Here is a 24,189-nt window from a genome sequence, read left to right as displayed (position 1 = left end):
ATAAAGCCAAGTGTTTTCACTTCCCCACCGACCCAGCACTATAGAGTTCTTAAACGTCTACCCCCCACCCCCACCTTAAAAAAATCAAAAGTCCTGTTTGGAGAGAGTGGCTTTTACCATTCACTGAAGCCAATAAAGAAGAACTAAACAAACTCAAACTGACATTAAACCCCCAATCGCACAACACTCACTTAAGTGATTGTAGAAGAACAAAACTTACCAACTAAACTGCCCAGAGTTTCACACGCTCTGGTTTGATGTTCAAGAGTTTTATAAAGCTATTATTCAAGCACGCAATAATTTTGCTGGTGCTGCTAATTTTTTTTTTTTTTTTTTTTTTTTTTTTGCGTACCACTCATTTGCGTCATTTACATATTTTAGTCTGAAATAGGGTGAGGGTTTGGAGAACCGAGCCGCACACCTCGACCAAAAATTCCGTGGAGTACCATAACAGTACTCCCATTGCCAAACATAAAAAATATATCATTTTTTACCCATCTGCTCTTTAATGACACCACTCTTCAAAACTACTGAATTTCAGTAGCTCCTGAATTTCCCTTATTAAAGCTAATAGTATCCTTTGATTGCAGTAGATAGTAAAGGGAAACACGTTTCTTCTCGATGTTCGTCAAACCTTTAATTAGAGTTAAATGTTTTAGAAACAAATTCTCCTCAGTTTTCGTAAATTTCACGCTACTGGGAGAAACCGGAACTAAAAAGGTTCCAGTTTAAAGCCACCGAAAAACTATACTTAACTACTTAACACATGGTCACCCACGTCTCTGTACTTTCCTCAGTTCATTTATAATAATTGTGACAACTCGTCACAGCTATGTTAAAAATATTTTTTAAAAAATCATTAACTTCCCCAGAATTTTCATTCAGTGAAGCAAGACATTTCCTCTGTACTTCTTTTGAAAGTTTAAATTGTATTCAGTTACAAATCATTTCTTCTTTGCTATAGTCATGCTTTGCTCGAATATCAAAGTTTATGCTAATAATTCCTTGAAAATTTTTTTTAAGTAAACTGACTTCGACACAGAAAGTCTTCCTTAATTATGGACTAGCTCATACATTTCTTGAAATACTAACTCGAAGGAGTTAGTCATATATCAAGACAAGTTAATTGACCAGTATACGTAAATTGTTCCTTTCAGTTCTCCACACATTGATTACAATACCAGCAGGGAGAACCGTACACTCTCTGCTAATGTCCTTACGCGAAATGCTCAACTGAGTTGGCTCATTTGAAATTCTAATTCTTCTCTGTGTTTTTAAGGTTCATACTATCCATATGGCCAGTTGCAAACAGACTCCAAGTGCAATCAGGCAGTGTACCGTATAGTTTCTACCCAAATACCTCCAAAAAGTCAATACACTGTTGCTCTTCCTCACTTCTTTTGCGGCTATGTTTTCGATTTCTCAGGGAATCCCGACCCAACACAGCGTCTTCCCAGGGGGTCCCTTTGAGCGGCGACTCGTACTCGGCGAAGCATTCGGAAAAATACTTTGTATTTACAGCTGCAGTAGGACAAGGGAAACGTTTAGATGTCGTTTGAGCTCTCTCTTTGGATTTCATCATGAGATTCGTCGTCAACGGTAGTTCGTTTGCTGGGGATTCGCTTGAAAATAGCGTATCATGTTCCGTAGAATTCTTTAGATTAGCCTGTTCTTTAGCGAATTTCTCTTCCTCTTTTTCATGCTGGAATATCATACTTCGGCCAAATTTCCTTCTCTTGAGCGGCTTATCTTTAACATCCATTTTAGTCATAATAGCTTGGCACAAGTTGCACTCAGTGTTAGACGCAGATCCTCTTGGTTGTGCAGCAGTCAGCGTATGATACCCTGCCAGGTCTGGTAATGAAACTTAAAATATAAAGGTTTGCGGTTTGCTTATTGTGAAATTACTTGAAATTAAGCAAATGAGATTGGCATACGTCGTACACTATTGCACCTTTAAGCAAATGAGTTTATGCACCTGTACAACTCTCTAAATTTTGAGTCTACAACACGTGAATACAGGAGTGAAACTCGAAGCGCCACGTGCTGGCATGTTGCTTGCGTTTTGTAATTTCTTACATCCACATTCACTTTCTGAAAAAGCACTTCTAAAATTAAAGGGCCACTCTTGGCTGGTATCAGAAAAGGCGGGCGATTAAGGGAGACGAACAAATAAGAGTGATACAGTGGGACTCTGGGAAGGCCCCTAACGAGACATTCAAAATAGTACAAGATTGAAATGCGCCATTTATGAGTTCTGTGGCGGTAACGTGTCCAGTTAACCGAAAGTCAGTTGATATGAACTGATATAACTATTTATTTTGGAGAATTTTTATGCTACTTTTCCCAATTTAAGAAATCAGTGATATCTATCAAAACAACGACAATTTAATTAAGTAAATTTATTGACCGGAAACCTGAACGTTTAGTGCAAGTTCGTTTTATCGGTCCAGCTTAGACTGCAAGCAGTCCCTCGCTGCGCTATGAGCACACCATCTCGACTGACCAGAACGGGACTGCGTGCAGTCTAGGTCCAGCTTAACTTTCTCAGTCACGTAATGATATGTTAATTTATTGGGTGGAAACCTGAACGTTGTAAGTTTATTTTACCAGTCTTACATAAACTGATGTCAACATGCATGTCAACATCAACTTATGTGACTGATGTGGTTGTCCGATCTCATTAGTATAAGCGAAGTAGTCAAAACTACTATACTTGTGAAAGTTTAAAATTCCCGGCGGCGATTAGATCGCATTAACTTATGCGTCGCTCTATATAATCACGTAAGCAATATGTCTCTCCGTGGCTCGTCGTTTTCTCTTAAAACACTTTGTAAGATTGGCAAATTGAACTAGCGGCCGTTGAGGGGTTTTACAATTCCGAAGACAAGCAATTGTCGTTCTATGACAAATGCCTTCTCAGTTTTGCGCATTCGGTGATAGCCGTCTAAAGATGGCTTTCACGTCGCAAAACAACCGATCGATTTGCACTTTATGCGAGTTGCGCAACAGCCAATAGGTTTGCCTTAACAGTACCTTCTGGAAATGAAAATTACTATTTTTTTACTGAATATCACTGCTTCACATAACCCAGCCTGTGTCCAGCCTGGGATTCACAGGAATCACAGGATGCAAGTTAGACCGAGCGGAAAAGAGCCAGACACCGTGCAAGCAAAACGCGCTGCTTTTGTCGGCCATCGTCCAGCCCTAGGCATTTATTCTCACCATCACTTTCATTTCGTTTTCCCGATTTTACTACTTCAGGGTCGATCAGTGCCAGGATTAGGCTGCATATAGCTTCTGATAATATCACAAAGACGCTTTGGACAATTGCTATCTCCTCGGATCATGAAATAATTGTTCAGTCCTTAAATAAGCTAACACATTATTCAGTTTTAGTTCGTAGCCTGAGAAAACAATTCTGTGCACCTGTCAAGAACTCATTCCGAAAAGCGCCAGTAGTAAACAAAGCTAAACACGTGAGAATCACAAAAGGCATAATATGCACGCGTGATACATTTTCCGGAAGGGCATTAATGCAAAATAGCATTGGATCCCGCAAACCAGACGCTTGTTTTAAAGGGGCAGTGTATGTGAACTGTTTATGAAATTGATGGGATGGGAATTGGGAAAGAAATGAGAGAGGTATAAGAATTTTGTACACACTACAGTGGAACGCCGCTAACTCGAAATCTCCGCTATAAACTCGAATACTGAATTCCGATTTCCGCTGGATTCGACCCCATTTTTTCAGTCATTTACAATTAGCTACCTCGAACTAATTTTACTTTCCCTTGGCTCAAATTTACCGCGAAAACTCGGACTCTAATTATTAACAGCACACTTGAAGTTCAACACAACCCGTACCCCGCTGAACCGGCTAGAACTATTTTTTTTGTTTCCTTTTGAAGTTCGAGTTAGTGGGATTCTCCTCAGTGTACTAGGAGGTCGGTCACCACGCGAGAGTTCATCCATTTATTCTTACCACTTAACATATTTTTCCTTCTCTTTAGACAAGCTAAAACTCGGTATAAAAAGAAATTCTGCAAGGTTAATGTAGCCTCGCACTGCAAACCTATTGAGGTGTTTTGGGGATTTGCTTGGAACAGCATTTAACCAGGCTGTCCTCCTCGTTTTTGCATCCTTAATTTTCCCTTCATAATCAGTTTGTTTAAGAAGTTATATCAAACACTCATCACAGTGTTTCATCACAATATCAAAAACTTCGAAGTTCGTCAAAAATACTCCACTACGCGTCGTATTTTCAACTTTCCTCTCGGTGGGGTGGGGGTGGGGGAATAAATGAGCCTTTTTGAAGGATTAAGAAATGGGGCGAGAGAAATAAAAGGAACGGGCGCAAAGACACACGGGGATTGTGCAAATACAGGCATTTTCGCAGATGTTAGTTTCAAAAGTGGCACTTTGCCGACAAGAACATGTCCAAGAACTGTTTAATTTATTACAGCAATCAGTGGCTATTTTTCTTGTAAACTGAGAAAAGCAAGACAGATTTTAGGCACTGATAGCTTGATACATATACCAAAGTTCTTCTTTCTTGATCACGATTGAACAATTATAATAACGTATTTTAAAACTGAGATTTACTCTGAATTAGATCATACAGTTAGTTTTTAGGGGGAATCGTTTAAGAGAGAATACGACTGCTTGGGAGGCTAGAATTAGACGGATCCATGAGAATGATGTCAGTGACACAGGCATACTCGCCAAAAAAATCCGAGTGCTTCTATCAGGAGTCGAATCTAAAACCTTCCGATTACTAGTTCGGATGCTCTACCACTGAGCTACAGGAGACTCGTGGGAGCTAAGGCCATTAAACTAGGTTATGGGAGAAATATCCTGCATATGGATGTTTTCGGAAATTATGCTGTGAATCAGTTGTTCAATGAACTGCTGCTAGACGGTGTTTGGTGAATTTTATAAAAAGATACTCCTGTATACTTAAAATCCTCAGCTTTGACAACCCATAACATGTCACGCGCGTTATATGTAATCTGTCTTGTACTCTCACGTGTTAGTTTAGCTTCTACGTGAGCCGGTTTTTATTAAAATATACCACAACTGATTGGTTTTCGCAGCTGTAAGACCTATTCGATGGATTAATCCGCTGCTAAATAAAGATAATTCATTAACATGGCCTATCTATACCACAAAAGAGGATTATTTGTCGACGAGTATTTGCACAAAAAAAACTTATGATTTATTGTGGCAACTGATGTAGTTTTTGGAAAAGCAATGTTTAATAGTATTATAGCAATTGGTGTTTATTTCATTAATATGAGGTAAGCTATTACACCCCGACGATACTGTATTTTTTCATTTGACAAAATTAAAAAGTTTCATGTTTATAATATTATACGTAATTGGCGTTTATTTGGAATACATTGTATAAAGAGCTTTGTACAACAGATATAACATGTTAGATACTTTCATTAGTTATCCAAGAGAACTAATTAACGCTGTTCAGTTCAGTTTGGGCTATGTCCTAATCGACAGAGAAGAACCCTCGCCACAATTTCTCTCGGGAAAACGAAAGCTGAAAACATAAAAAGTTTAATATCAGCCATGAAAGATCACATGTCGAGACAACAGGTCTTGCTTAAGAGGCAATTAAGCACAATATTTGAATGGAAAGAAGACGAACAAGCAGCCAGGCAGGAGAACATACACCAGGGTACATCAGTCCTAAGACGATCACTTACTGTAGATGAATTGAAAGATTCAGGAGCTCACAATCAAAGTACATGTACAGCAAAACTAACCAGGAATCGCGCTAAATTTGCCGCGGTTCTTCAAGCAGCTTCTGCAGAATATTCATCCGAATCGCCACTGAGGGGGACGCCCTGGGAAGATGCTGGATTACACTTAGCGAGCTCACAGCGAAAGAATGGAAACCTGAGGCAACAAAGAAGCGAAAAAGAGCAGGAGTGTATTGACTTCTGGTTGAATTTTTTGGTTAGGAACTGAACTTTAGCATGCTAGGTTAGTTTGTTCAACCTTACTGGACAACAGATAGTAAGACCCAGATTTGCAGAACAGTTCGGGTTTTGAATAGTTGAGAGTCCAGCAGAAATGCTAATTAACTTGTGAGTTTGACGATATGAAATGACTTCACCACTTGAATTACACAATTTTCCATTGCTAAGTAGACAATATTTCAAAGATTCACTTTATTTTTTTGGAGATAAGAATTACTTTTCTTGCTTAATAATTGTTCACAGATTTTGTGTGATACGTAACTCCTTTATACAGTTCAAGTTTATTTATTGCCAGAATCATTACCACGCATAAAAAGAAAACATAAAAATCTGAATTATAGCAAGGAACAGCGGAACGAACTACCACAATTAAAGTCAAACACAATAATTAGTGCTTTGTTTCTGTAACATTCATATGCAGGCAAAGCAGCAAAATTGTTTATTTTTAGTTGTATTTTTTTTTTTTTAATTTTATTTTTCAGTTTATTACCGGTGGATTAAAATTTACTGAATCATTGCCGTAATCGATCGAGGCATTGATGTCAACAGCATTTGAGAGCTTTGTTTATTTTTCTTTTAAATTCCCTTTACTTCAAAATACATACGTACATACATTCGAAGTAGAGATTCATTTGCGATATCACTTCTAGCAGAGCAAGGTTTATTTGTTGCGAAGCAAAAGTAATCAAACCTTTTTAATTAAAAAATGCCAACCCTACCTACAGATTACTTAGACTGCATGGCTAATGCCTGGAAAATCCCAGTAATCGTTGTGGGTCAGTGCTACAGGTGACAATTTGCAAAGCGAAAATAAATTGGGAAATACCGTTTCGTAAGTCACGAAGTTGTAACGGAAATTTTATAGTTTAGCGATTTGGCAATTTTGCGATACTGGTGTTTCCAGCCGGGAGCTAATATTTGTGATACTCAGAAAGTCGAGTATAAACTGATTGTTTAAGCATAACTATCAGAAAATTAGCAAAAATTAGAAGGGACATGATCAATTTCATGAAGTCGCATGCAAAAGAGACCCAAGGGCTAAGGAAACTAGAAAAGCTTTTTTCCCTTTTCGGTTCGTGTTCATTTGACCGGTTATAGTAACAAATAATTTCGTTTTAAAGTGAAAGGAATGTACACAAGCGTATTTTGGTATTAATACTGGCGAATCTAGTGCAGTCATTTTTTTGCGAGGGAACAGAATTGGAAAAACAACCAAACAAATATCACCGGCAAATTGTTTTACAGACTAAGCCCAAAACATCTATTTAAACAACGATAGATGACCCATAGATCTACGGGGAGGCAAAGGACGAAAATGGAATTGAAGTTAGTTTGTTCGAAGAACGCTCGGCACGTGTCTCGTATATTCTTTTCTGTCAGCCACGTGCGAGCTGCCCACACGTGCCTGCATTCGAGATCAGTGAGTAAAACCGAATATGTCATTTAACCGAGGAACAATAGACATGGATTGGCAAAGAAATTACATACTCATCAATTCATGGGAAAAAAAAGTCCGGGAAAAATAAAGAGATCGAAAATTTAGGCGAATGCAAAGGACGTGAATGGATTGAATTTCTTTGAACACGTTAAGCTAATGGCTGCTAGATTCAGTCAAGCTCAAAAGGATAAGGCATTTGCAGTTTTTCACAATTCTGTCAAAACTGTTAGTCGTGCGCGCTAAGTGGTACAATAAACGAGAACATGACAAAAGCGAGAACTGCTCACACATCATTGAATATTTCATTTATTTACCCAGCTAACATCAATATTCTAATTCCATTTGATTCTGTGATATCAAGTTTTCGCCAGCGACTTGTGAATTTAAATAAATCCAAAATATATCACGTCGCGGAATCAAAGGAACGTGAGGAACTGAGAAGAACTATTGGAACACGTGATTATGATCAGGCTTGATAAGGAAGGCATTGCGTTACTCAGATTCATTTTACACGGTTCATATTTCCGTGTATAATTTGTATCAGGTGTATGAGTATTAGTTTTGAGCTGTTTTAGTCGCCAATATGCACTGAATGCATTTTAACTTAGCTTCTTCCCGATGTAGGATTATTTTCTGCAAGAAAATTTCTGAATTTCGGTTTTCACGCAAATGCAAGCTGTTATGCGTTGACAACTTTGCACCGAAGATCTCAAGCATTACATACCGCCCCTTCAATCACCTTTTTCCAGTAGACACGACTCTTCTTTTTTTGCTTGTAAGACGTTTAACGCTAGCCATAAAAGGTTTTTTAAAATACAGATAGGGGAATTCAATGAATTGTCTTTTAGCATACTTGAACTTTCACGACTGTAAAATAGGCTAGCACGCGTCAAATTCAATCCGTCCTCTGTTCTCACATGTTTCATCAGCTTTTACGTGAGACGTTTTCGCGGGTGTTATGACCGGACTTTAAGGTTAAACACGCGGATATGGCGATGTATTCACATTGCTTCATTTAAATATATAAGCAAAGATAGCTTTACTGATATATTATCGCAAGCGTTGTTTTCTCTTTCAAAGTGAAGGAAGCAAAACGTACTTTTAAAGGAGAAGCTTTTATTTCAAAATAAAACCGTCTTATTTCCATGAAAAAGCATAATTAGGCTTTTGTGTGACAGATATATAATGTGATTGATTATTTTGTTTATGACAGAGCGAAAATTATTTAAAACACTTGAGTTCAGCTTGGCGGCACTCTATTCCACGCGAAAAAACAACTGAAATCCCTTGCCACAAATTTGCGTCAACTGTGACGAAAACTTTAAAACCGTGCTAAAAGATAAAATGTCGAGAAAAGAGATCTCGTCTCTGCGAAAATTAAGTACAATATTTGAATGGAAAGAAGACGACCGAGTAGCCAGACAGACCAAGGCACGTCAGAGTGAAACAGCGCTAGCCATAAGAAGGTCACTGACTACAAATGAGCGGAAGGATTCTTGGATACACGATTACGATAAAGGTATAGCAAATGAGCACAAGAATCGCGATGCTAAATTTCCTGAAGTTCAACAAGCAGCTTCCTTCGGATGTTCTTTCGCGGAATCGCCGCTGAAGGGGACTTCCTGGGGAGAAGCAGGATTACGCTCGGTTTCCGCCGGACATTTTTACCCGAGTTCACAACGGAGAAATCAGGGAAACCTGAGGACAAAAAGGAGCGCAAAAGAACAGGAGTGCATAGACTTGTGGCTGAAATTTTTTGGTTAGAAACTGAAGAAACACTAGCAGGCTTAGTCTGTTTTTAAGCATTATATCGGGTGATGGATCAGTTAGGCCTAGAATCCATGCGGGTTTCATCACCTATGCGAGTCCGATAGAAACGTCAATCCGAGTTAACAACTAGTTAGATGATATGAATTGAAATGCACTTCGTTTTTCTTCCAAAGGTAAACGTTCGCAAAAAGAAAACTCACTTTTTACAAAAAATTACGTATTAAACAATGATCGGCGAGAAACTCCTCAATTTTTTGCTTTTCGTGCTCGCTATAATTTAAGATCTATAGTATTAAACGAAGCAACCACTATTTTGTTAGTAGCATTTTGTTTCGTTGATAACCAGAGGTTTGTTTGGTTTTAGGTGACAAATGATGTTTTTGATAAAATCATCCATAGTCTATTAGCTCAATGATTCAATAAATAAAATATTTGCTTGCTGTATTGATATGAGAGGGACTGGTTCGGGGAAATACCCAACGAGTGTAGGTGCATACCCCCTCTAAGGACATTGCTTGTCATGTGATCCACAAAGTCCCATGCGTGGCATTCATGATCTCCGGTCTTCTTGATGTCAAGACGTGCTTTGGTTATTTCGTACGAGCCATGAAATAATTTGATTTATATGCAGCACGATTAGCGTCCGAACTTGTCATGAGTTATTTTCGATCGCTTTTTGTAGTCCTTGTTTCGCTTTCATTATTTTTTCGGGTCAGTTTTGATCGTTATAAATTTTGTCTTTTGGTTGATTCGCACATGGTTAAAAATCGGCCGACAGTAAAGTCAAACATGCGCAAACGTGTTTTGTCAGTTGGTATTTGTCTTTTGTAAATAAAAATACATCCAATCTAACTTCATGAAATTTTGCTTCAAATGCATACATATATCATAAAAAGAGATTCACAAATTATTCCTCGCAGAGAGAGGTTGACAATATTGCTAGGCCTGTGGTCGGCGCTGGAGAGGCCGCTGAGAGAGATTAGGACGTCCTCAGATGTAGTAGCTGAGACAGTGTTCGAACAAACGTCAAACTGCGTTGAAATTATCTCGAATTGCAATCATAAATGAGAATCAGTCGGAACTGAAAAAAATAATATAAAAATGAACAACTTGAATGTCTCTTCTGAGACATTCGCACACCGGCTTCCGGAGTTGCATGAAGTTTCCGAGGTGTATTATTTCATTTGGCGATTTGGGTGAATGTGTACTTTGCAGGTAATAATTTTTTGCAGTTCAGATACAGATGTATTCGGTGGTGAACTAATTTTTGCGATACACAGTAAATTGCAATAACTACGCAATTATATAAGCCGACTATACAATTTTGAAAACTATCATGAGAATTGAACAAAAATTAAATGGCGGACGTGCCATTTGTAAAGTCCCATCCTTCTTTATTACGGTGATTTTGTTGCCAGGGAAGAGAGCCTTAAAATAAGTAAAATGACCAAGTTCGAGAGTCACGTCTTTTAAAAGAGCGGAGATATAGCACCATTAAGTCAGAGAATTTTGCATACGGAGACGGGGAGCTTGAAATTTAACTAGTTTTAGCCGCCACAAAACAATTGGCTGAGTGAATTTACGGTACCATGCATGTCATCTTCGCTATTTTAAGAGATATGACTTTCAAATGTGGTCAGTTTACTGAACTTGAGGTGCTCTTTCCACTTTGTAGCAGTATTATTGGATTTTCGCTGCCTGTCTTACATGAAAAGGCAAAATTTCCGTAACAATACACGGCCTAACGCTAAAATGCAAACTCACGGAAACTAAATGATCTCTGTGTGTCCATCCACTCATGAATTAGTTTTTGTACTTGTATTATCCCTTGGTTTCTAATAGTTTCATTAAGATGTTTAAGTTTAAGTACACTTTTCTATCAAATTGTCAGTAATTGGGAAAATGGAATTTCCAGGTTCGCACAAGCTGACCAGCTTAATCGATTAAGCTCCATTGTTTTGGCGGCAGATGTAAAGAGAAACCTACTTGTAAAAGTCTAGATCAGTCTAACTGAGTCACTAGTTAAGCTGGTTTAGCCAGTCACCGCAATATAACTTAGTCCGAAATATTGGCGAGATATGTTAGTGGAGGCAAAGGAAAAGGGTTGTATTCAACTTAATTTTTTCGAAGAAGTGTACGCACGTGGCTCATCAAGGTCATACATACATTGCAAGTGTGAAGCAGGGGACTTGCGTGTTATCATCATGAATATGAATGGAAGAGGTGTTAAGAGCTAGCACACTAATGTTTACCCAACAATCGACATCATGGGGGATTTGCCAATAAACAAGATAATCAAATGCTGTCGGAAATGGAAAAAATTTTTAAAACTTTAAAGACGAAGATAAATCTTAGACGATGAAAGTAAAGGACAAAAATTTGATTGTGATTTTAGTCTTTGCAAAGCGTCCTAACGCTGAGATGCAAACGCACGGAAACTTAGTACATGAGCGGAAATGGAAAAAGTTCAAAACAAAATGGAAAGGATAAGCTTAGACGGCGAGACTCGGCAAAGAATGAAAATTAGATTACATTCACTGATTCCTTCGATACATGAACTGTTATCTAGTGATTAAGTAATTTCCATAACACATTATGCTTAGCTGTGGGATTGTCCAAAAAATATTCAGACAAAGCAACGGTATAGACGGAAATTTCATTTAACCGAATATGCATGCTCGAAGACCAGTGGACATACACGTGTCTCATCAGTCACGGATATACATTTTTAATTTTCGTTATTCTCTCAATGATGCGATAAGCGAAAACCTTGCCAAAAGTGTTAAGCGTGAGCATTACACATTAAACCAACCAGATTACATAAATACTCTAATTGCATTTGATTCTATGATATGTGCTGTCACCAGCAACTTGCGAGTTTGTCAATTCAAAAGTGTTAGAATCAAAGGAACGTGACGAACTGAGAAAAAAGGTTGATTCACGTGAGATTAGCAAACGCGTGGCACTGCCCTATGCAATTTGTGTCTTGGAGAGCATTTATGCCCAGAAATGCACCTAACCTTGAATTTGGGTACTTTGCAAAAGACACACCTTTTTGTCGTTTTCATATGTCTTCATGTTTGACAGAATTAGTTGTGTTTTAGTAAGGATTTAGAGAAGGTTACAGCTTGTGATGTCTATCGTACAGTTCGTGCATCTTATTAACGTGCATCTGTGCTTCGAGAAAGGGAGAGGGGTACTGTTAGTAAGCGGTTTCATTGTTTGAAAAATGCAGAAAATGGATTATGCCTCATCATTCCACTCTGAAAACCAGAGTGGAGCCTCCTGCTATCCAAATCCTTACAACAGGCTAAGAAAGACTATTGAACGACGCCGAACTTATCGAATTTCTTTTAATATTTGAAGGGTATTCAGATCTTCCGATGTAACAATAGGCCACCGCAAAAGTAAAACTTGGTTTGACCTGGCTTGTTCTGACACTGGTTTTCGATTGTATAGACTATGGTCTGGAAAACTGGTCTAACAAAGGGAAAAGGTTATAAGAGCTAAAACTCCGACAAACATCTCCCTCCCAGCTCCTATTTACATCGCGCACACGATACTGCATACTTTGGATCTCACGACCACATCAACGTATCGCAGGACCGTCACGATACATCGTCCATCCTCACTACCAACACAACCAGAGGAAAGGAGAGAAATTTTAATTTCTCAATCTGAAGGTATTTTAACATCTTCAGAGGATTGAACCCTGTTTTCATTAAATCGACCACAAGCGTGCAAATTCAACTATCGAAAAATTACTTTAACCAGCAAAATAAAATTAACAGATATGAAACATTAAATAAAAAACATTATGATTTCCACAATAATTTGTGTAATCACATTACTAAGGCCTTAGTTATGCGTCATGTTTCCCCCACGCCAAATGCAATTCAAGGAATACATAAGAATCAAATCCGCACTCAATCTGGCTTTAAAGTTTAGTCCATTCACCTGCCAAACTTAAGTGTGTCCCTGGATTATTAAAGTGCTTCAGTTATTGGGCGGACTGTACTGCGATTTTATCGGTTTTCCAGTCGCTTGAATTAACACTGGACGCGACGAGGGACTAAGATCGGTGTTATTTCAATGACTTACTGTTGGACGAATCACCATATTCCCGAATCTAGAATGACTTGGAAAGTGGAAATGCCAGTAGAGAGAGATTAACATTTTAACTTCATATTTAATAAGATTTACAGTTGAAAACGTGATATTTATTCCAACGCGCACGTGTAGAAATGTAACCACCAAACTATCTATTTTACCCAGAAATCAGTAAATTTCTGACATTTCACTTCCATTGAATAACATCTGATTCTAAATCGCAATATTCGGAAGTTGTTCTTAATAAGAAACAATTATAAGTAAAAAGCGTGAGTGTCAAAGCGACTAGGATTTTACACGTGCCATCAGCCATGCACGCCAGCAAACGGGTCTAGCGCAGAGCCTCACGTATCTGAGTATGCATGGTGATGTTTTGAAATTACCAACTTTAAATACCTTTTCTCATTCGACTTGCTGGTGGCAATATTTTACAATGATTCGGTTAAATCATTCATGGTCTCATTTCAAACACGTGGTTCAATTATAAAATTCTCTGCCTCCGTCTCGGTACATATCTTGCAGTGCTTGAAATGAGAATTCACTCAGGTAATCAAGTCAGTTTCACACGGGTGAGCAAACTAGAAATTCTCTTTGACGGATAACAATTTTAAAGCTGTTTTAAGTTGGGAGAAATAGGGCATTGATAGGGTCTTTATCAAGATTAGAATCAGAATCCCAAGAGAGCTAGATAAAGTAATAAACGTACTTTAATTAAATTTGTTAACAATATAAAAAGCTAGCTGCCCACTCATATTTTGTGGTATTTCCAGAAAACGAATCAAAAAGGATAATAACATGTCTTGAATCAGATCACGTATTTCACTTAAACAGCTTTAATGGCAATTTCAATCTGAAGCTCTTGAACTACAAACCATATATTAGCGTTATTTCTCGTTCTTTTTTATAAAATTAAAAAAATTAAATCAGTCATTCACTGATTCAAGGTCAATGTTCAAGACAAGTGCATCAACGAGAACTAAAATACTGTATCTGCCCCGAGCAAATAATTACATACATTACGTTATTTCATATAAAAGAAGTTATCACCTTGAAAAATTGTATTTCCCTTTCATATCACGTTCTCTCTCGTTAGCGTTATCTTCCGGTAAAAGCGAAATACCTTACACGATTTCCATAACATCCAGTGTTTGTATACAAATTGGATTGAAATTTTGAGGTTTTGCAATATAGTTTGTCATAGTTTCTAACCGCAAAAGAAAACAGCTTTCTCTACACTATAGAGCGGGGTTTCAGCTGAACGAAATCGATTAAACTAGAAACAAGACACCACCTGGTGATAACCCAATTAAATCGGAGGATTTTTGTTTTCAAGTACATGTCGTCGAGTTCAATAGAAGAGCAAATAATATTTTTCATGTCGTTCCAACTGGTTGAACAGAATTTGCGTTTTCGCGGCGGGACGGATTGTGCCACCGGAAAAAGCGTGGCTGGGCCACATTAGCAGGTTTTTTGCCAATAAAGCTAAACAGCTGAAATATAACAATGCAGGAGAAGAATCGAAACACGTTCGCGAATGTAACTTTCAATCAAGATTTTGCAATTTGATTTAGAAAACAATGACAGCGGTGTATCTGTTCAAACAAAACAATCAAGGAAAATCCGATTAAACATTCATTTGATTCTGGAGCGTACGTGATCATGAAGAATTCCTAATCAGTTCGTGTTAACAAACCTTGAACTGTTTAGCCAATCACGCCGCAGGGATAGCTCTTGGCGAAGGAGTAATATATAAAGCGTGTAAAATGTTGTTAAGCATCAAATTACACAGCTGTGGAGAACTGAGTTGTGCAAGGTTTCAAGTAATTTTTTTTACCGTGACGAGAAAATACTACATTGAAGAAGGGACCCACCTTACTTGGCTAAGAGAAACTAAAACAACAAAGTAATCAATATCCAGAATGTGCCGTTCAAGTCAGTACAACCATTCTACTGTGGAATACGAAGTAAGCGAGAGGGATTCCAAAGGTACTGTAAAATTTTCCTCGACGCAAGAAGGCAAAGAGTATGGCATTGTTGCCATTGTTAAACGAACGAACAGTGAAACAACGAAAGATTTGCAAGAGCGACGGTTAAAACAGCTTAAAGCCCAAGATGTTCAGTACGGCAAGGACGCAAGCAGCTCACAAAGTTCAAGCAAGGACGCATTATCGCCAAGAACACTGAATTTTGATCATTTCAAGGCTCAGGATATTAGCATCGCCCTTGCAACTTTTCCAGAGTTTTTCTCGCAAGGATTCGGAATCAATCAGAATACTTTCGCTAGACCTGAGCAGCACAGAATAACCACCAGAAACTCTTCTGCTAGGATACAAAATCTGCAAAACGAATGCGCGGGACTGGTACTCTGGTACATACGGGAATACGGACTTTAGGAGAATTTCGGGATCTTGTTTAATCTTGTAATATTTCTGGAAGGTATACAGTTTTTGGCCACCCGAATTAATATTTGCTACATTCTTACTCAGCGAAAGGAAATTATATAAAAATCATTAAATTAGCGGGAAAGCTTTTTAGTTGCAGGATAGGTCCTCTACCACTGACTATTACTGAATTATGGTTCGGGGTACGGACTCAAGATCAAAGGCAAAAACAACAGCTAAGAATTTGGGCTTTAGTATAAAAAAAAGCGATGTAAGTGTTCAAATTAAACTTGCTGCTTGGAAATAAAAAAAAAAACTAAAATATTAAAAATTAATATTTCACTTGTCAGTGTATTTAACGCAGAGCACTAGTTAGGGACACTCTCCACATCAAACTAGAATTTGGAAATGGCGGTGTTTGAGGAAGGGGGGAACCCGCCGAGTACCCGGACCCGTGAAAAACCTCTCCGAGGAAGGACGTGAACCAACAACAAACCCAACCCATATATGGCACAAAGCTCGGGAAATTGAACCCGGTACGAGACGAGTGCTCTCACCACTGCACCACCCTGCTCCCTTATAGCTACGTAAAAACAAACAAATAAATCAGAAATGCCCTTTTTTTAACCTCGGTCAGAAGTAGTTACATCAAAAGTTATTAGGTGGTGGTGGTGGCGGGCTTAACATGCAAACTTTAGAACAAATACTTAAAGGGCCCTAGTCAGCCACACCTTTGTTTTTGTTTATATGCGAGTGTTTGGCTATTATATTTTATTCGGCGCATTTCGAAATGATTAAAATCACTGTGAAACTACTAAAGATAATGAAACATACTTTCAGGAACACAACTTCGGTAAAGCAATAAGATTTCGCTTCACCACGCAATTAAAATAATTTCGATGGCATCGAAAATGGCGGAGGCTGACTAGGGTCCTTTAAGGCAGTAAATTCAATATGGTTCACAATCATGCGTTGCGAAGAGTTGAAGTCGGGCCTACGGACTACCGACCAATTGGGGTCAAATGTGGGTCTGATTAGGATCGACTTCAAAACGAAACCTCTGTGGATACCTAACCATTCGGCCACGCTACCTCCTTGTCATTTTTGTAAGGGTTTCATTACGATTTTGAACAGGCAGGCGAGAGGTTGGTGCACCTGGGCAGGATAATTAACTTGGGTGTGTTCTTTTATGGCAAAAGTTGCTTGAGATGTTAAAAGCTGCCAGGCAAAGTCATGTTTACAGAAGTTCAATTTCCCCGGTGCCTGGTCCTTAATGAAACCCCTGCAAACTGTTTTTTTGCCAGGAGGTGACAGGCTTTCTTATTTAGTACCATTACATACCTGAGCAAGGTCTTCATTTTTCCCCCATGTCATCCTTGTTCCATGTCAGGCTTGTCCCATGTGACGTTTTCCCAAACGACCTTCTGAATTGCATCATGGCTTTATCTGCGCATTGTCAGTTGCTTCCGCTGACTAGATGTGTCCTAAAGGTTATTGAACAAAAGGCAGTGTCAGGCATGGCAACGATTTGGGAAAAAGGGCCTAATTTCCTTTCTGACAACCCCCCCCCCCCCCCCCCCATACGTACCACAGTCGTTGCAAAGAGTACAACCGGCCAAGTCCGATCCTTCTTGTCGCTACGATTGCGACAACAGAAATTGTCCGTTGTAAGTCCGTTACGCCACGCATATTTCGCCACAATTGCTGTTGCAAGAAAAAATGCAGCAATGTTGGCTATAGTGATCACTAAGTAACAAGCATTTCCTTCACACTCGTTCCCAGAGGAATACTCCCATTTATTACAATTCAATTCCAGGGATTTGACTGGCTTTGCGGCCAGGGTATATTAGCCATTATATCATGCTCGAGAAATAGCGACCATTAAATTGTCTTCTAGTTGTTCTTGCAAAGCGAAATCAGCAAAATCTAGCAATATTTATGATTTTTTTTAATAACACAATTATTCCACTCGCGCTTGCTAGATTTGAGATGGTTTTAGCCATCTATCATCTCATATCCATATTATTACTAGTAATAGTTTTCACTAGAGCTGCCCCGCTTTTGAAAATCTGTTTAACACCCGTATATGGATTTTACTGAATATAAATACTGTGCATACGAATGTTAAAAAAGAAACGTTTGAATATTTATTGAAGTTAACATCCATGTAACTGGTTAGCATATTTCTCTGTAAATTTGACATTGAAATCTATTACAGTCATACAGTTTTGTTTTGTGAAACAGCAACGTATTGTATGTATAATTATGTGAACGCGTGGTTTGAAAGGCTGCTAAAGATGCAGAAGACGGCGAAACGTGACTTCGTGGTTGCAAGACTTTGACACTCTGCTAGAAGATGGCAAAACGCGAACGCTGCTAAATGATGGCGAAATGCGAACTCGTGGTTGCAAGACCTTGAAACACTGCTAGAAAGAACTCGAAATGCTGCTAGAAGACGACAAAACGCAAACTCTTGCTCGCAAGACCGTCAAACGCTGCTCGAAAGACCTCGTGGTAGCAGAATGACAGCTACCCGACAGCACCTTGCGGCGCGCTCGCTGAAATATTACCACCGTGCGGGCCTAGTTTGATCAAATCGAGATTTTTTCGCATACTAACAAATTTACTTACGTACTTTCTTACATTTTGAAATTCCTTATATGTATACACGCGGGGAATCCTAGGGTGCCTCCTCGAGTTTTGGCCTCTGGGCTTTTGTATTGTTTATGGCTTGTTTATGTTAGCTTTTGCACGTTGTTTTGTCTTGTTTTGTCTTTGAAGCGAAATCAACTTGTTATCCCTTGTTTTGTTATTCTTTAAACTGTCCTTGCTAGCTGAAAATGTTGTTAAAATAATAACGGCCCACCCTCATGGGCCCAAAATTAAATAAGCGCCCAGGGCGGTTAATCGAATAAATACGGTACCTCTTAAGTCATTGTCGCTAATTCTGTTTGTTAGTATATATGGTAGTATATTGTCAGTTGTAATCCATCAAATATTTTCGCTCGCGCGCGATTGGTCTAAACGCCTCACGTGACCGAATATACCTCAGCTAAAACTGGGGAATATCCGATGAGATTCCCCAATTTCAAAACCTTCAAGGCGCGTATTGTTTACGATTAAAATTAATGTCAAGATAGGGGAACGGAGAGAGGAAGGAGAGATGAACCTGCTGATCGATAAAGCAGTATCAGAAAACAACAAACCCTCTAAACGTTTTTGACGGTAAACTGTTTTTAAACGAAATGTTCAAATACTCAAGCTCGTTGCTACACGTTGGGAAAAATATTTGAAGTATAATGACCACAATAGCCTCCATATGGCTTTAAAAATATGCTCAGATATTTGTCCTTGGACATTATCTGCTCCTCGAAGCTCACAGCTTTCCTCGAGTTTCGCTCTCGGAAACCTGTTCGCTTCTCGGAACAGATAATGTCCGCGGCCAAATATCTGAGCATATTTTCGCGCCAAATGGCGGCTATTGTTTATTTAATGTTTCACTCTTTTCTGTTATCCTGGTTGGCTTAGTTATGAGAGGGTAGAAAGAATACGAAACAACTGATGCATTATCAGTAGACGATGATCAGTGGTTCATTTTTTGCATATCAATGTTGAAATCTCCCATAAGGTAGCATAGTTTGTTTTCACTGGTTATTTTTCCTAATAGATTTTCAATTTTGTCTTCAAATTCCTTTAATTCGCCATTCGGTGGACGGTATAATAATAATATATGGCTGTCCTTCGTTGCCGAAGGTGACTGTGCAGTCTTGTGTTTGAGTTGAGGCCTATCTCAAACAGGCTCTCATGTGGCGGTCAGACCCGCTCGGGATCTGTAGTAACGCTGCGTAGTGCCCGGAGCCCCGTTGATAAGAGATTTTGGTAAACCCATTTATTATATCTCTCACTTCGTACACGCGCTCTGATTGGTCAATTTTGCAGGCCGTATTCGTCAGTACGGCCCGCTGTCCGGCCCGCTGAATTTGAAAATTTGGTGCAACATTTTGTCGCCAACATGTCTCGTGAAGAAAAATTTGATACTTACTTGAAAGAGTTGCGAACAAACAGAAAAACAACAGAAACCCGAAGAAAGTATGCCAAACTTTCAAATTGACTTCGTTCAGCTTTTAGAGGAAGGGAAGCGACAAATGGTGAAGGACGAGCAAGTCGAGCAAGACGAACCGGGCTCGAGTCAAGAATTGGACGATTTTATTTCCTCTGAAAAATCTGAAAACACGATGAAGAAGACAAATTACGAATGGAAAAAATTTGAAACATTTTGTGATGAGCAGAGCAACGGAAGCTTTAATGTGAAAAACGTACCTGCTGATGCTCTTGACAAACTGCTTGGAAATTTTTTTTAAAAAAGATGTCCCTAAACAAAATGGTGACGAGTACGAGCCAGACAGCCTTTCAAGATTTCAAAGAAGCATTCAGCGTCGCCTGAAAGAGTTAAAGCTGTATTTCAATATCCTTAAAGACCAGGCCCGTAGCAAGGCTAAAACAACTGAGGGGGCTTAGCAAAATGGTGAAACAAAGCTACCCCCCCCCCCCCCCACCGTCACTCAAAAACAGACTGATTTGGAAGTGTAAGATGCAACGAGAACATAAAAAAAACCCGGTAGATTTAGTAAGTAAAACAATAATTTGCACCTGTATCACACTCTTAGGTACATGTTTTTGCTTTTTCTTTACTCCGTGGACTACTACGTGAAGTTTCCTAATTTCACGTTTGAAGGAGGACGTAGACAAACGAGGACAAATTTTTCTTTTTCTTTTTAAATTTGGAATCGGGCAGTAAGAATCCGACTGCAGGAGAATTTTTTTCTCTGGTCTTGAGGGACATATTTGTGTAGCTGTTTGTGTGACAACGCGGGAACACTAAGTTGTTATAAACTAAGGACATTTGTATTGCTTAAAAGGAGTGGATGTCTTAAAAAACAAGTAGTTTATTTCGATAGCTTTCACGGCTTCAGATTAGTTGATTTCAGTCCATTTTGATTCTTAAGATAGGAGTGCCTCTTAGCGAAGGAAACTGACAGGTAGTAAACAGACTACTAAATGTTGTGAAAAGGCACTTGCAGCATCAGAATTCAACATTAATTTGTTTTAATTATATATTTTTGGGCACATTGCTTTTTAACTTCCAAAAATTCTGGGGGGGCTCAAGTCCCCCCCCCCCCTGCCCCTCCCCCTGCTACGGGCCTGAAGACGAAGAGTTTTGTCGTTCCAGAGAAGTATTGGCCGCCAAAAGAAAAAAATTGTGAAACAAGGGCGAGGAAACAATCCAAACGCTTGCCGTGAATTGACAAGGGGAGAAGAAGAAAAGTTGTTTGAGAGCGGCGCTTTTGGTCGCCATAATCCCGAAGCGCTCCAGCGCACATTATGGTGGTTCTTTTCACTCCACTTTGGATTCAGAGCCAGGGACGAAAGCCGGAAACTTTGCTGGGGCGATTTGGAGCGGCAAATATTGGAAGGTTCATACCAGCGACATTTTAATCCGGAAATACTTGCCACTGGAACAGAGCAGTGCCCAGTCCGATATTTCAAGATTTTCGAAAGCCACCGTCCTGAAGAAGCGAAAACCCCAACTTCCCCTTTCTTTCTGGTCGTAAACCACAACGCTTGGCGTACTAAATCCACCTGGTACAAGGTGTCGCCTCTCGACAAAAACCAAATCGGCCAATTCTTGCCGAAAGCAGCCAAAAAAGCTGGCCTGCAAGCCTGTGGAAGGAAACTTTCCAACCATTCGGTACGTAAAACAAGCATCTCTCGTTTACTTGACGCTGGTATTCCAGAAAATTTCGTTACACAGTTGAGCGGTCACAAGAATCTACAAAGTTTAAGCTCGTACAAGTCAACTCATTAACGACAAATGTCGGATACGCTTCGACAGCAAGTTTCTCTTCCAAGTTCAAGCATTCACGAGCCATTTTTTCCCTTCAACCATAGCAGCAGTTCGTTGCAGTGTTCAGTTTCCAACCAGAGCAGTTTCAGCGTTCAAGTGATGCTGCACTATTCATTTTTCGCGTCGGCAACCATCAGATCAATTTCAAACTGCGTATTTACTGTTCACCCGCGAGATCCAGCCGGCAGCACTAAAGAAAATGTAGCGAAGCGACCAAGGCTGGATGGCAGCAGCTAGAAAAACTTTTCTGTTGTACTTCCTTCACATTTGTTATTGTTCCATTCACATTTTGACATGCGCTGTAGAAAACACCGCCTTTTATTTTTCAAGTAAACAAATATTATGAGTGCTGTCAGTTCCTCACTTTTCCCAGCAGTTTTCGTCGGATAATTCCTTCTTCAAGTGTTTACAAAAGACTATTTCGAAGACCATTTTCTTGTAAGTCTTCATGTTGTTCATGTGAATTAAACTTGCGAAACTGTTGGTTTTTGTACACTTGATTTTTGCAAAGGTTGTATGTTGTGCAAGCAGCCAGTAAGATTAATTCGTGTTTTGGGATTTGACGCATGCCAATCAATCGTGGCAGTTGACCGTTCCGCTTGACTTCAACTAGTTTTCTTTGCCGGGCGCCGGATTAGCCTCAGAGTTATAATAAATATCTTACTAACCTCGTTTTCTCGGTCCGTACTGTAAGTTACGGATCTTCGTTTTTTCCCCTTTGATTTATGGCCCAAGCGCGAAGCGCGCGGGCCATAAATCAAAGGGGAAAAACCTCAGTCCGTAGCTTACAGTACGGACCGAGATCAAAGGCTCCTGTGAGCCAACTCGTGAATGCAGATGACACATAGTAATTGAAATTTAGACGGCAACGGAAACTTCCTTGAAAGCTAAAAGAAATTATATCTGTGCCCGATTATGTAACGAAAAATAACCATTCTTGTACTATAAAAATGATTGTCAAACTGTTCTCTACAGATTTAATAAGATTATTTTGATGCGCCGATTAAAAAAAAAAACACATGTCTTTTTTTTTTTTTTTAGTTCATAGAAGCACGCCATGTGCAGCTACGTCATGCAAATTCGTGTCCCCGGTAGTCCGGGGCTACTGGATTTTGCGATCGGGCTAGTGGATTCTGACCATCACTTGCCCGGCAAGTGAAGTTTTTTTGGGAATTAAAATTACAAAATTACTGTAGGGCAAGCCGATCTCACAAAGGGAAATATGTTCAACAAAGTATCGCATTACATTTCATGCCCGACATAAATGCGTGAAATTTTTCCTTTGGAGTTCGGTCCACGCAATCGTCAAGTAAAAATAATGAAGTATGACAAGCTCTTGCTAAATAAGAATTATTTATCGACCGCGTCCTTTTGCTTTCCCATAAATTACCAGTTGTAAATTTCGAAAATGAAACATTTTTTCCCTTTGAAACCTCTATGAAAGCTGACAAGATCTTAAAGTGTTCATTCGCATAATTTTGTTTACGACGTCAATGATGCGTGACATGGCACGTTCCGCTTTCGTGTGAAAACTGACAAATTAAATTATTTTTTAATTAAATTATTTCTAAATTAAATTTTTTTTAATTCTTAAAAGCAACCGCACTTTGTAGAAAAAAACGAAAAAACCTATAACTTTGCTCAGATTCAACGAAAAATCTCAATTCTTACACTAAAATGATTGCCAAATTATTCTCTACAGAATGAATGAGTGAATTTTGACGCGTCGTGAAAAAAAATTTTTACGTTTTTTTTTCACTAATTGAGTTTACGACCCCGGACTTTCTGAAAAACTAAAAAAAACTTGTAACTTTGCTCAGATTGAACGAAAAATCTCCATTCTTGCACTGAATGATCGTCAAATTATTCTCTACATATTGAATAAGAATTTCCTGATGCGCCGTGAACAATAAATGTTCGCGTGTTTTTTTCCACTAATTGAATTTAAAACTCATTCACTGCGCACGCCCGAAAGTTAACGACAAAACCGACTGATCGACTGATCGACTGATCGACCGACCAAGTCGAGAGTCAGCTATCGCTATAACTCGTTCATTGCGCATGCGCGCATTCACGAGTTAAAAACGAGGTTAGTAAGAGGTATGTATGCGAAAAATTTTGGTTATGACGTCACTGTCCGACCGTCCGGCGTACGTACGTACGCCCCTCTATGTAAGCCAATGTAAAATGCCACAATCAATTTAACCCTGTGCCTTGCAACCGTACCCGCGTTCTTTCGGCGGGAAGTGGGATGAACCAACTTCTTTTAGAAAAACAAACGAGAATTTTGAAGAAAACTAATTCTTGTATTCGTTGAATATGTCGACAAACTACATATGTCGAGAAAGCAGGCGACTAATAAGCAAATTTGAAACCTGAGAGCGACTGAGCTGACGAACAAACAGGCAAAATATCAGTTGAAAACAAACGTGGTGAGTAGGCAACTCGCAAGTCACTTAGAAATTAAGCTTAAATGCATTTTTGCAGGCAACTGTCGGTAATTTTCCATATTTAACAGAAGTTACTTCAAATAAATTATACACAGATACTTAAATCGTTGCCATACGTCAAATTTTCGTGGATAAACTA

At 39.1% G+C, this 24,189-nt stretch overlaps 2 protein-coding genes across 2 annotated transcripts in view; one reads left to right on the top strand and one right to left on the bottom strand.

The window, feature by feature from the left end:
• Positions 1-338: 338 nt before the first annotated feature.
• On the bottom strand, positions 339-13,331 carry LOC146480553 (uncharacterized). The gene is made up of 2 exons (XM_085109736.1): positions 13,306-13,331; positions 339-1,866 (listed from the first exon to the last, which is right to left on the bottom strand). Exon 2 carries the CDS (start codon positions 1,769-1,771, stop codon positions 1,349-1,351), a length of 423 nt encoding a protein of 140 aa, XP_084965862.1. The 5' UTR covers positions 1,772-1,866; positions 13,306-13,331; the 3' UTR covers positions 339-1,348.
• Positions 13,332-23,831: 10,500 nt separating this feature from the next.
• The window catches only part of LOC146480550 (monocarboxylate transporter 10-like), a 30,625-nt gene continuing 30,267 nt past the window's right edge, over positions 23,832-24,189 (top strand). The window contains exon 1 of the mRNA XM_085109727.1: positions 23,832-24,032. The gene's annotated coding sequence lies outside the window, so the exon portion shown is untranslated. The remainder of the gene's footprint in view (positions 24,033-24,189) is intronic.

The sequence above is a fragment of the Pavona decussata genome, unplaced genomic scaffold (genome assembly GCF_977016875.1).
Source record: "Pavona decussata unplaced genomic scaffold, jaPavDecu1.1 SCAFFOLD_53, whole genome shotgun sequence".
Taxonomy (NCBI): Eukaryota; Metazoa; Cnidaria; class Anthozoa; order Scleractinia; family Agariciidae; genus Pavona; species Pavona decussata.
The sequence above is the reverse complement of the archived record's forward strand: the minus strand, read 5'-3'. Positions and strand labels throughout refer to the sequence as shown.

What these genes read in the sequence shown, in the direction of transcription:
- LOC146480553 (XM_085109736.1), bottom strand. Translation starts at nt 1,771, where the DNA reads ATGACTAAAATGGATGTTAAAGATAAGCCGCTCAAGAGAAGGAAATTT.